General features: G+C 49.2%; 5 protein-coding genes across 5 annotated transcripts; 3 read left to right on the top strand and 2 right to left on the bottom strand.

Moving 5' to 3' along the window:
* Positions 1–946: 946 nt before the first annotated feature.
* Positions 947–1,807, top strand: ANOM_006572 (alpha/beta fold hydrolase; the record flags this gene model as incomplete). The annotated part of the gene is made up of 1 exon (XM_015551828.1): positions 947–1,807. One exon carries the CDS (start codon positions 947–949, stop codon positions 1,805–1,807), a length of 861 nt encoding a protein of 286 aa, XP_015404806.1.
* A 733-nt stretch (positions 1,808–2,540) lies between these two features.
* ANOM_006571 (DUF3237 domain-containing protein) lies at positions 2,541–3,143 on the top strand (the record flags this gene model as incomplete). Its single annotated transcript, XM_015551827.1, has 3 exons — positions 2,541–2,722; positions 2,783–2,863; positions 2,927–3,143. The coding sequence occupies 3 exons, from the start codon at positions 2,541–2,543 to the stop codon at positions 3,141–3,143; spliced, it is 480 nt and encodes a 159-aa protein (XP_015404812.1).
* A 97-nt stretch (positions 3,144–3,240) lies between these two features.
* Positions 3,241–5,144, bottom strand: ANOM_006570 (Zn(II)2Cys6 transcription factor; the record flags this gene model as incomplete). Its single annotated transcript, XM_015551826.1, has 4 exons — positions 3,241–3,678; positions 3,726–4,035; positions 4,083–5,013; positions 5,111–5,144. The coding sequence occupies 4 exons, from the start codon at positions 5,142–5,144 to the stop codon at positions 3,241–3,243; spliced, it is 1,713 nt and encodes a 570-aa protein (XP_015404813.1).
* A 724-nt stretch (positions 5,145–5,868) lies between these two features.
* ANOM_006569 (M20 family metallopeptidase) lies at positions 5,869–7,307 on the bottom strand (the record flags this gene model as incomplete). The annotated part of the gene is made up of 4 exons (XM_015551825.1): positions 5,869–6,280; positions 6,336–6,725; positions 6,773–7,155; positions 7,206–7,307. The coding sequence occupies 4 exons, from the start codon at positions 7,305–7,307 to the stop codon at positions 5,869–5,871; spliced, it is 1,287 nt and encodes a 428-aa protein (XP_015404822.1).
* A 193-nt stretch (positions 7,308–7,500) lies between these two features.
* On the top strand, positions 7,501–12,033 carry ANOM_006568 (uncharacterized protein; the record flags this gene model as incomplete). The annotated part of the gene is made up of 13 exons (XM_015551824.1): positions 7,501–7,556; positions 7,623–7,750; positions 7,888–8,016; positions 8,349–8,523; positions 8,574–8,667; positions 8,717–8,784; positions 8,839–8,895; positions 8,946–9,104; positions 9,157–9,526; positions 9,577–9,984; positions 10,037–10,223; positions 10,823–11,136; positions 11,194–12,033. 13 exons carry the CDS (start codon positions 7,501–7,503, stop codon positions 12,031–12,033), a joined length of 2,985 nt encoding a protein of 994 aa, XP_015404821.1.
* Between the last annotated feature and the right edge of the window lie 72 nt (positions 12,034–12,105).

The raw sequence follows: 12,105 nt of genomic DNA, 5'->3' as shown, positions 1-12,105 counted from the left end.
GGATGATCGAGATCATCCCTACCCTAAAGACAACTTCTTGACTCCAACAATACTCACCATCAGGAATTTGTCAGCCTATAACTTTTTGGGAGATTCTTTATATAGCCTCAAGGCCACCATCAAGATCGGCATTGTGCAACTTTCTTTTCCCTACTTGCCTAAATTGCCGGTTGACACGCTTCCTGTCTCGAGATAATCACTTCCTGAGTTACTAGTGCCTTTGGGCCAGCTCTGTGAGATTTCAGCACTATCTCTTGTTTAACTCTGATTAGTCTACAGTTGATTCTCCACTTCAGTGCTTCAGCAGTGACAGGATCAATGATCTGTTACCAATATTCTGTATGTCAACACTTCCGGTGCCGGGAATGACATGATCTTGTGAATAGCTAACTAGGGAAAGCTATTTAAAGAGTGTTCTTGGATGTTTACGAAAGTTGGGTCTTTTGAGTCCGCCTCCCAGATTTCAGTGGTGTCTCTTATAATTTATTCTACAGTAACCATATATCGTGTCCACTAGTAAAAATGATAAACGAGACTACCAACTGGATGCGTACTAACCCGGCCCTTGGGGCCATTTTGTGGATCAAGGACTTATTTACGTTGAGTCATAATATATTACATTAGTTGATTAACTAGTCAGTTCATTACTTACAGTCTTGCACAAGCTTTCCTTAGATCTCCAGCCGATCATGCTCGTTATAGTAAAACCGTAGTATTCAAAATCATATTTATCTTCGTCTTTTCTTCCCAGGGGCCCACCCGATTTAGGGGATTCATGTACGTCCATGCATGGCCTGAAACAACCCCGTGCCGTGATTTGTCACTTATTCTATGACTCATTACAAAGTGATATGAATCCGTTGAAATACCCTAACACTACTGTGTCTACAATTGCCCACGCTTCGAAGTCTTCATCCACACACCTGACCCAGCGGACGGCAACACCATGACACCCAAATGGCAAACCATACGCCTCCTCCACGGAATCCGAGCCATAGTTGGCGGTCAAGGTCCCCCTGTGATTCTCGTTCCAGGCTGGCCACAAACAGCAGAGGCGTTTAGCGATATCTTCGAGCCTCTTTCAAAACACTATCAGTTTTTCGCTCTCGACCCCCCGGGCTTGGGTGAATCACTTCCTCCCCTTAATGGCTTTGATACTTCCAACGTGAGCAAAATCATGGCCGAAGCTGTTCACGACACCTTGAAAGAAAAACAGTACCATCTAGTTGGCCACGATGTGGGTGGATGGATTGCTTATCCTTGGGCGGCTCAATTTCAATCGAGACTCAAATCGCTCAGTATATTGGACGCGTCAGTGCCGGGCTTCATGCCCCAGCTTCAGTTTCCGTTGTCTCGCCAGACCAACATGCGTCTGTGGCAATTCTCATTCAACGCGCTTCCTGAATTACCTGAAATTCTTACTCACGGTCGTGAACGGGAGCTACTGACCTGGTTCTTTAATTTGAAGACGGCGAATGCGGATGGTTTACCAAAAGACCAATTTGAACGTTATATCCAAGCCTATTCGAGACCAGGGGCGATGAGTAGAGGATTCGAGTATTATCGAGCTTTTGAAACAAGTGCAAAGCAGAATCTGGAATATGCAAAGACACCACTCGATATCCCTGTCTTAGCTTTGGGTGGCGCCAGCTCCGTTGGTTCAGGTATGATTCACTTGGTCCAAAACTTCGCGAGCAATGTTTCTGGGGGCGCTATTGATGATTGTGGGCACTTTCTCCCCGAAGAGCAACCGTCTGCTGTTGCACAGAAACTACTGGAGTTTTTGCAGGCAAACCAAATAGAGTGAAACTCCCTGCCTGTACACAAGCTAGCCATGCCATATATTTTGACGGCAAGGAGTGGTCAAGTAGTGCTAGCCATGAGCGCAAGAATTCTTATATTTGGAATTTTGCCCAAGGCGACACTGCAACAATATGACTATTTTTTGTGTAATTTAGATATATCATATAAGTAGTTTATTCTTATTACAGCTATCTGTTTCTCAGTTGTAAGGCCCGACCTGACACCGTCCTTGTATTTCCTTGACAGAAGGACAGGAGTAGGCTACTGTTATGCTTTCTTCTTCTCTTCTTATTCAGAATAGTAAAAACACTTGCAAATTATATTTGTTGTAACACGATGACCAAAAGCTATATATGAAAGTAGATCGAGCTTATACCCAGAAAATGTAGTTGGCGATAAGCTTTGTGCAATTCCATGGCGTTTATTCGTGACTCCACTTATTCCAAGGACTATCAGATACTTGCCAACTTCATGAGAGACATGACAACAACCCAGTAAAGAGAGCAAGCAGTCTTGCGGAAGACAAAAAGTTGCTCGATATTCGAAATTGGAGGAAACAACCTGCTGAAGAGGTAGAATTAGGCAATTCTATTGCAACAACGCCGAACATCGGGGAGGAACTAAATGATATACGACCCACCCTCTCCTCATTTCCCCAGGCCCCTCTCATTTCCCCTCCATTCTTCGCCATATAATTGTTTTTCTTTTCACACAAAGGAAGAAGTACGAAAGACAAAATGGAACCCCTCTCGCCGCCCCCAGCCCTAACACATCTGTTCACTCTCCGGTGTGCCGTGGACCCTCCAATCGAGATCGGCAATGGACCGTACGGTCGACGTCGCTGCGTACCCATTAAATCCGGTACTGTGCGAGGGAAGTACCTGAATGGGGAGGTGGTTCCCGGTGGAGCGGACTTCATGTACGGAGCAGGATTGCCTTTCGTTCATCAGAGCATGGGATACTGATACATGAGATGTAGGTTGGTTGAGGCGGATCAAACAACACATGTGAACACGAACTATGTCCTGAAAAGTGATGATGGAGCTTATATTTACATCCGGTTAGCTCTCATTTCGCGCATTGGAATGGCCTATACTAATCTTTGGTGGCTGACATTGTATAGGACGGAAGGAACTCGCTCTGGGCCTCCCGAGGTCTTGAAAGCCTTGATGGAAGGAGACGGAGTGGATCCCAACCAGTACTGGTTTCATTTGCATATCAAGCTTGAGACCGGCCATGAAAAGTACAGATGGATGAACAACCGGGTGATTGTGGGACGGGCGACCAGAGCCAAGGGCGAGGTTGCATATGATGCGTATTTCTTGGAGAATATTGTTTGATGTACTGGTTCTATTCAAAAATCTATTAAGTGTTCTAGTGCATACTCTCGGATGACGGCAGACATTATACAATGCGTCCGTCAGACCGAATTTATTATTACTGTGCCGCGCGATTGCGCAGAAATTCGGCCAGGTTTACGTACTCCCCTTTGCTCGCATTCTGTTGCGCGAGCACTTCATCTACAATCTCGTTGACCCACCGGATCTCGGTATGACACGGGCGCAACTCGGCTAGTCGCTGGCGGAGCCATTCAAGCTGCGCAGGATCGTCTGTTTCGAGTGCCGCCACCATGATTGGCCAGTGCAGGCGACGTAAGAGTCGTGCCTCAGACGCGTATTGTTTGTGCACAATCTCGAGGATGTTGCTCAATGCGTGCCGGTGAAGTGTCCGCGGAGGCTGAGACGGGCAGAGTAAGCGCCGATGGAAAAGAATCTGCGCGTAAAAAGTGCTAACAGCCATATTGATTGTGTTTAAAGTGCGTCGCATGGAGGCCGGGCCTGCGAATTTGGCTGTGATGAACAGATCGGAGAATTTCTGCAACTGTTAGGATTGGTTCCGTGCCGGACAGGGATGGGACATACATCTCTGACGGCCATTATTTCGTTAAAGAACGACTCCACCTGGTAGCCAGAATCAGGAACGTTGTCGAATAGCAATTGCCAGGTTCGATTCCGTAGTGCCATGCCCGCATGTAATAGCTCCAAAGCCCGGTAATTCTCCATGTCATCCGATACTTCTTGGTCTGGGTATTGCTTTCCCCAAAAGCATCGACCCCACACGCGGGCGCAGCGATATAGTCGGTCCGGATGTAAAGCTGGGTTTCCGGACTGAAGGACGTAGTCGTAGAGTGATTCGGTCAACCCCATGGGCTGACAGCTCGCGTCGATATACCTGCGGCAAACATTAGACCGGCTTCAAAGAAAGGCCAGGGGACCTACAGAATCCATAATAATAGTTGCTCGGGAATAAATGACACCCGAGATTCCGACTCGTTCGAGTCCTCGGATTCCATCGACAGCAGCACATTATTCACATCCTTGATCTGAAACAACTCTGGGTGAGATTCCAGTAACGACTTCACCCCTTGTAAATGTAGTTGCAGATGTCTTGCGCAATGGCCATACTGCCATTCGTATGTCACCATCAGAAACATGGTCGCAAAAGTCGCCTCCAGCTCGGCGGGCGAGACCTGTCGCGGGGACACCAAAGTCTGGCGGAATTCCTTCACGGCCAACCCGTAGTGATAACGACCGTGATCCTCTGCCGTGGGCCGGCCAGGCGTGCGCACCATCAGACCGTTGCGGTGCATGTCACTCGCTGATAAGGCGAGAATCATCCGCATGATTATCTTGTTTGTGGCTGCCGGCCCTTGGTACAGATAACAGAAACTGCTCCATTGCCACGATTTCATGTAATAGAAGACAAGTGATGACGACGGGAAATATTGGAAGTATTTGTGATCATGTTCGGAAAGCACCAACGAGTTGGCACACGCGAAATCGGTTCCAGATAGCGGTGGATAAAGCGGCGGGGGCGGGGGGAAAGGCGGCACACCGAGCCAGCCTGGAGATGAAATCGATCCGATGGGGATCCCCGGGAGGTCAGGGATAGTGTCTATGGGGTACCATAACGTGGCAGGAGAAGTCACGGAGGATGGTTGAGGGATCTCGATCGTTGAAGTGGCGAATGCAGCGGCGGCAGCGACATCACGACTCGGCCATCGAGGCTGAAGATGTCGCGCCGGAGTGACGGACTTGCCTCGTTTCACTGGCACTCCCCACTCACAGCTGAGTCGTAAGTTGGAGCAACGTTTACAGACAGGGCGCTCTTCGCCGCATTTCACTTTTCGACGGCGGCAGGTACTGCAGCCTGGGCGAAGTCGCGGTTAGTTTGCGTGTTGAACCGGGAAGCCGAACATTCCATAGCACGCTCCGGAAATGGGTACATGCACGGAGGTATGAAATACCTTTCTTTGAGCGAGGGGCGTTCCGACCCGACATGGATTGAAGAGCCCACGCTACAAAAAGAAGCAATCAGCCGGGAGGCATTAGCAACGAGTGGATGCCAAGGAGTAGGGCAACCGGGAAACCATCTGAAGGTTGTCGGGAAAAGTGACGATAGAGAAGGAAAAGCGGTGCCGGAAAATGGAGGAGATCTGATAATGCTTAGTCAGCGACTCTTCGGTCCCAAAGAGAGACCAAACTATGTCGAGTTCTTCTCTGAGATCTCTATTTACTTCCGTAGGAAATGTCTTCGTCCGTGTTTGGCGCTTGTGCATGTATATGGACAGCGTGGTACACTCGTACTATTCTCCGCGTGAGCCCTACAGTCTACTATGCCCCCTGCCAGTAATATTTCGCACCGTATCAGCAGCATATCGAACTGCTCAGTAGACAAATTTCCTGCCCAATGTTTCTTGACATTATTGGATAGTAATAAGTATTTTAGGAGAATATGAAATGGTTGTGAGCCGGTCTGCTAAACTTGCCCTTCTAAAGCAGCTCATTCTATAAAAACCCTACCCTAATTCTGTCAAGTTCTACACCCGTTGTTGATATGGAGAACACGCAATTGAGAATAATCTTGTTTGAAATAAAACGATTATTTATGCCAATCCTACCTAGACAATTACAATCAGCCGTAAATCATGATGCTCCCCTCACTCATGTCACCTAAATTCCCCCAACACAGGTGATACTCGTCTACTAAAAGCATCCACCCATTTTATTCCTGGATACACTTCTGCCATTGTGCCTTGGCCTGCTCGAATAGAGCTTTGTCCGTGACCATTTCCCATCCGATCATGGCCAACGATTTTCCCACAACCACTGCCTCAATATGAGCTTCATCAGTGCCAGCCGCTGCTTCAAACGACGGATGGTGAGGGAATGATCCGTCCGGTCCTGGTATACCGAACATGGTATGGAGGGTGGGCATAATATAACTGACATTGCCTGTCGTGGTGGTTAGTGATGGACATAACCGAGAAAGGGTGAAATGTAGAATACCAATATCGGAGGACCCAGTTAAGACTTTGTCATGACTCTTTAGGACATTTCGATCGTAGCTCCCCATGTGGGCCTGATAACGTTCGCACAAGGTGTCGTTTATCTTAATGTCAGTGTACAGCTCATCTCTATTGCATATGTCAGCTCAGATCCGGAGAAATACTTGGGACATGGCGTACGCACTCTAAGATTTTAACTTCACATCCCGTCGCCAATGCACCTGCCTCAATACAGTTGCGCACCTTGATCATCAACCGATTCAAGCCTTTCAGTGTCGGGCTGCGAACCTGCCAATATGCCTTCGTATACGATGGGATAACGTTGGCTACCTTAGGGGTATCCAAGAACGCACAATGGACACGTTCCTCTGGTTGAAGCTGTTGCCGTAGGACAGCAACATTATTGTAAGAGGTTACCAGAGCATCGAGCGCATTGACGCCTTCCCATGGATTGCCTCCCGCGTGAGCACTCTTTCCAGTAAATTCACAGTGAATCTGTTTGCGGGCATTCATCAAGACGCCACCCACGCCAGTGGCTTCAACACCGGGAAAGAGCTTCTCGGGACCGGCATGCCTACACGGAGTCAGTATGCTATGATGGTCGAGAGTCAGAGTGCATACGCCATCAAGGAGATGTCAACACCCTTGTAAGCCCCGGCATCGATCAATTTAGCCTTCCCACCGCCATTCTCCTCGGCCGGTGTGCCCAATAGCTGAGTACGACCAGGGATCCCATACTGCTTCAGAAGAGCAGATAGTGCCAAGAAAGCAGCGACACTACTAGTTGTGATAAGGTTATGGCCACAGGCGTGGCCTATGCCGGGCAGTGCGTCATATTCAGCGTTGAAATTGATCAACCGTCCCCCAGACCCACTGATGGCTTCAAAAGATGTGTCTAGTCCATATGCGTGGCGAGTCACAGTAAAGCCTTGTGCTTCAAGGAAGTTGCAAATCGCGTCGTGAGCTTTGAATTCTTGGTATGCCGTTTCCGGATTGGACCAGATCTACGCAATCAGCGATTGTGAATAAATGGCGCCGGGACCAAAAAATATACCTCTCGGTTTAGTTCTCTCAAGGTTGTCTGTAACGACTCTAAGGCCGCATCAACGGATGCCTTAATATCCGCAATAGTAGGCTTAGTTTGCAAGATTGTCATGATGGTAGTTTGTGATGTCTGGGTAGCTGTCAGTTGCTCAACGCTAGTTAGCGAAGGTCATTATAAATAGGCTCGTCTACAACACCCTCGGTAGTATGGGCTATGGTTCCAGTTGCATTCAGGAAAAGAATGAGTCGGGTTGTCGCCTCAGAAGACCCTTTGATAGGATAAACCGCCGAGGTGATTGCCTATCATGCTGCACGTCGGCTGCACCCCACATGTTGGGCATGCTATCATTATCTTCATCTGGTAAGAATAGGCAGGCTATCAACAGGGAAGACAGGATGACTAACGGTATGATGCATGATACTACAGTATCTGTCAAACACAAGTGACTATTATCTTCGTTATCACTGGCCCCTCGGCAGATTACAGCCAGTCCCTGCTCCAATTTGCCGAAGCCAAGAGTGGAGATGTGGATATCAAACAGCCCCAGTCCTCGTGTGAGCCACCTCAGGTTTCCAGATTGCATGCTCTCCGCACGATCGAATTTGCGGGGTAGCTGTAGGAAGGCCTGTGAGATGCCAATTGAAGTAGTCAAGATCCACACGATAAGGAAACGCGTTGATAACCTTTGCAGGTTTAGGTTGGACATTTGCCGAGCTCGGGGCGGACATTGGTGGATTTGCCGACGAAGCCCTACTTTCATATTTATCCAGTGGCGCGGCTGTTCCATGGGGCGAATCGTTACACTTTTACCGGCCATTAAGTGGGTTCGCGGTGGATTTAAACCTCCAGGATTGCATATGGACCCACGGTACTGGGTGCCACGCTCAGGGCGTCATTTCCGCAGTGTATCCTATCTCTCTAGTTCACTATCTTGAAGAGCTGACTCAATGAATACCTGTCTATCCGGTGAAAGTACCAAATGCTTGGATGTTTTAAGTCTGATTAGCATGGCCTAGGTGCGGAATTAGTGTGCGATCTTCCGCTGTATCAATTCCCGAAAATTGATACCGATGCCCTGCATATCTGTCATAAAAGGACTCCTGGCTCGAGAGGGTATTTTTTTTTCGTTTCACTAACCTCAAGAACTTGAAGAGCCAGATACCATGGAAAAGCAACAGGAGGTCCCCCCCGGGACAACACCCGAGATAGATGACCTGAAGCTTGGGCCTGAGACGTCAGTTGCCAAAGATGTCGACCTAGGACAGATGCTGGGGATGGATATCACCCCACAACAGGAGAGAAAAGTGCTGCTCAAGCTAGACTTGATGTAAGTATATCAGTGTTTGATTATACAAATTTGGAAACTTATACAATTAGATTGATCCCCTTAATGGGTATTTGCTATATGATGCAGTATATGGACAAATTGGCTTTGAGTCAAGCAACTATGTTCAACTTAAGACAAGACTTAGTATGAGCCATCAGTCATCATGTCTAAATCATGGTGCTAACATTGACAGAATCTACAAGGAACACAGTACTCTTGGTCCTCCGCGGTCTTCTATTTCGGATATTTCGCGTGGAGTTGGTATGAATGTTCGCCACGCCAACACACCCACACAGATCACTGACTAGCGATTAGGCCCAGCTCCTACCTTATTGTCCGACTTCCCATAGCCAAATATCTTAGCGCCTCGGTGTTCGTCTCTCCATCTACACTCACAACCGTCCCCTGCTAATAGCTCACAGGCTGGTCTGGGGAGGAGTTCTTATGTGCCACGCCGCGGCCAAAAGCTTTGGCGGTTTAATGGCGGCGCGCTTCTTTTTGGGCGTTGGAGAAGCTGCTATCGCCCCTGGGTTTGCTTTAATTATTGGAATGTACTATAAGCGAGAGGAACAGCCTGCACGGTAAGCACATTGGGCTTCGGTATTTGGTGTTGTCCATCTAACTCTCTTATAGACAAGCTGCATGGTTTTTTGGCAACTGTGTTTCGACCGTCATCGGCGGTGTCGTTGCTTATGGAATTGGCACGATCAAGGTTAATGCCATTTCGAGTTGGCAGCTTCTCTTCCTCTTCTTAGGTGCCATCACTGCCGCCATATCGGTCTTCCTCGTTATCCTCCTACCCGATTCCCCCCAGAAAGCGATATTCTTAACCAAAACCGAGCGTACGATCGCTGTGCAGCGGACTCTCAAGAACAAGACTGGTGTAATGGATGGTGGAGAGTTCAAATGGAACCAGGCTTGGCTTGCCATTCGTGATCCACAAACATGGTTTCTTGTCTTGTACACATTCTCCGTCAATCTGTGCAACGGAGGTATCACTAGTGTATGTCACTCAAGCTTTCGAGATTCTCCGAGTCCTCACTGACGAAACAGTTCTCTTCAATCATTATCAGCGGCTTCGGCTTCTCACAGATCAAGTCTCTTCTGATGCAGATGCCTCTTGGTGCCGCCCAAATCGTCTTCTTGGTCATCACTGCCGGCGTCGCCACCGTCATTCCTAATACTCGAATTCTCATGATGATCTTCAATACAACTATGTCTTTGGTTGGCATGGTCCTAGTCTGGAAGTTGGATGAGGATAACCAAAAAGGTCGATTGACTGGGTTGGCCCTGGGGGCCGTCTTTGCGGTTAACATTCCCCTGGCGCTTAGCATCATCAGTTCCAACGTGGCTGGGTTCACTAAGCGAAGCACGACGAGTGCCTTGATGTTTGCAGCCTACTGCGTAGGAAACATTATTGGGCCCCAGTTCTTCCTTGCTTCTGAGGAGCCTCATTATCCTGTGAGTTTTGTATCTCAAAAGAACACGTGAACAAATGCTAACTAGTTCCTAGACCGGTATGAAGGGTGCTATTTCTGGTCTCGCACTGGGGGCTTTTTTCCTGATCTGCCTGTTCGTTTACTATATCGTGGAGAATAAACGTCGCGACTCGGCGTATGGTCCTCCAACCCAGTTAACGGAGGAAGAGGAGCGGATGCAAGGGCTATCAAACAAGACGGACCTTGAAATTGAAAGCTTCCGTTATGTCATATAATGACTTACTAGATTTTACATAATTAAACTGTTCAACAGTGCTTAAGATGGCCCCTCAGCTCGCTGAGTACTAACTTCTTTAACCCTAGCAGGGGCAGTGGGCTCATTAAGGAACGCGATGCAAGAGTGCGGCTGAAGACGACGGGGATGGCCCTTGTATTTCTTGCAGGTTGCTAATGCAATGTAACCCCTGTCCAGGCCAATACAGTATACTGTTTCTGCATGCCAACGGAGCCGTGCATACCTCCCTTACCTCGGTTATGCAGCATAGCTGCACTGATAGCGCGCTCAGCTCCGGATTGGTTCACATGCAGCTCGATGTCGCATCCGATGATCTGTTCGATATGATAAGAAAACTCAATCAAATGTGTCATCATGAAGATTCTTATCAATACGTTAAGTATCTATGGGAGATTATATGAATCTTTCAAGCTCCTCCGTCGACTTCCGCGCTCCTGTCGCAGCCTAGCGACGTTCATCGAGCGCGACAAAATGTCTGTTCAAGCTGGCTGGGAGGCCTGTTCGAAAACAGACACTCTCTTCATTTTAGTATGTAGTGTTTTCTGTTGGCTGATTATCCCGGCAGTGGGCCTCGCATACTCGGGCTATTCGACACGGTTCAATAGCCTGGCTTCATTCTACCCAGGCCTCCTAGCAGTAGCTGTCTGTTCTATCCAATGGTGGATGCTCGGATACTCACTGGCCTACGGCGAGGGCAACAGTGTATTCGGCGGCTTCAGTAAAATCTTCCATATCGGCGTCCTCGCTGACCCGGTCGGATCGATCCCAGAGATCCTGTTCTCTGAATTCCAACTGATCTTCTGTGCGACTGTCTGCGCAATTGCCATCGGCGGAGCCTGCGAGCGCGGAAGGCTTCTTCCACTAATTCCATTCATCTTCGTACGTATCTCTTCTACCATAAACCGAAACCACCCAGGACAACTAACTCGACTCCAGCTCTGGTGCACCTTCGTCTACACGCCGTTAGCCCACATGGTCTGGGCAGAGAACGGCTTCCTGGCTAATCTCGGCGCCCTGGACTTCGCCGGCGGCACGCCCGTCCACATTTGCAGCGGTGCAACAGCAACAGCCATGAGCTTATATCTCTCCTACCCTCTCTTCCGCTCCAAACGATCCCCGATCCGTACACCCCAGCACCTCGTCCTTCACAAACCCCACAACACCCTCTGCCAGCTGCTCGCCCTCATCATCATCTGGAACGCCTGGCTCGCCTTCGACGCCGGCACCACCCTGGCCCTCAACTTCAAATCGGTCATGGCCGCCTGCGTGACCAACCTCTGCGCCGCCTCGGGTGCCCTCACCTGGGCTAGCCTCACCTACTACGAAACCGGGAAATGGAGCCTAGACAGCACCTTTCTCGGCGCGATCGCGGGGCTTGTCCTCATCACACCCAGCGCAGGGTTCATTGACATGACCACAGCCTTCGGGTTCGGGGTTCTCGGCGCCTGTCTCGGCCGGCAGGCACTGCGCCTCAAGTTCACGAAGCGGGCTGCGCGGTGGCGGTGGGTCGATAACGGGGATACGTTTGCGACGCATTGTCTCGGCGGGTTTCTGGGAACCATTGTGACGGGGCTATTTGCCAGACGGGAGGTTGCGGCCTATGACGGGTCGACGGTTATTAAAGGAGGTGTAGTGTTTGACGGGCATTGGGGACAGCTCTGGATCCAGATTGTAGAGGCTGTTATAGGGTTTGTGTGGAGCTTTGGTTGGAGTTATACGCTGTATGCTCTGGTGGATTGTGTTCCTGGGTTTGAGGTGTTGGGGACGGATGAGTAAGTTCTCTCTTGTTTCGCTTCGGGCTCTTGGGGGGGGAGGAGGTGCTAATGGGTTCATAGGGATGTCATTGCG

Source organism: Aspergillus nomiae, assembly GCF_001204775.2.
Source record: "Aspergillus nomiae NRRL 13137 chromosome Unknown contig00240, whole genome shotgun sequence".
NCBI classification, from domain to species: Eukaryota; Fungi; Ascomycota; class Eurotiomycetes; order Eurotiales; family Aspergillaceae; genus Aspergillus; species Aspergillus nomiae.
The sequence above is the reverse complement of the archived record's forward strand: the minus strand, read 5'-3'. Positions and strand labels throughout refer to the sequence as shown.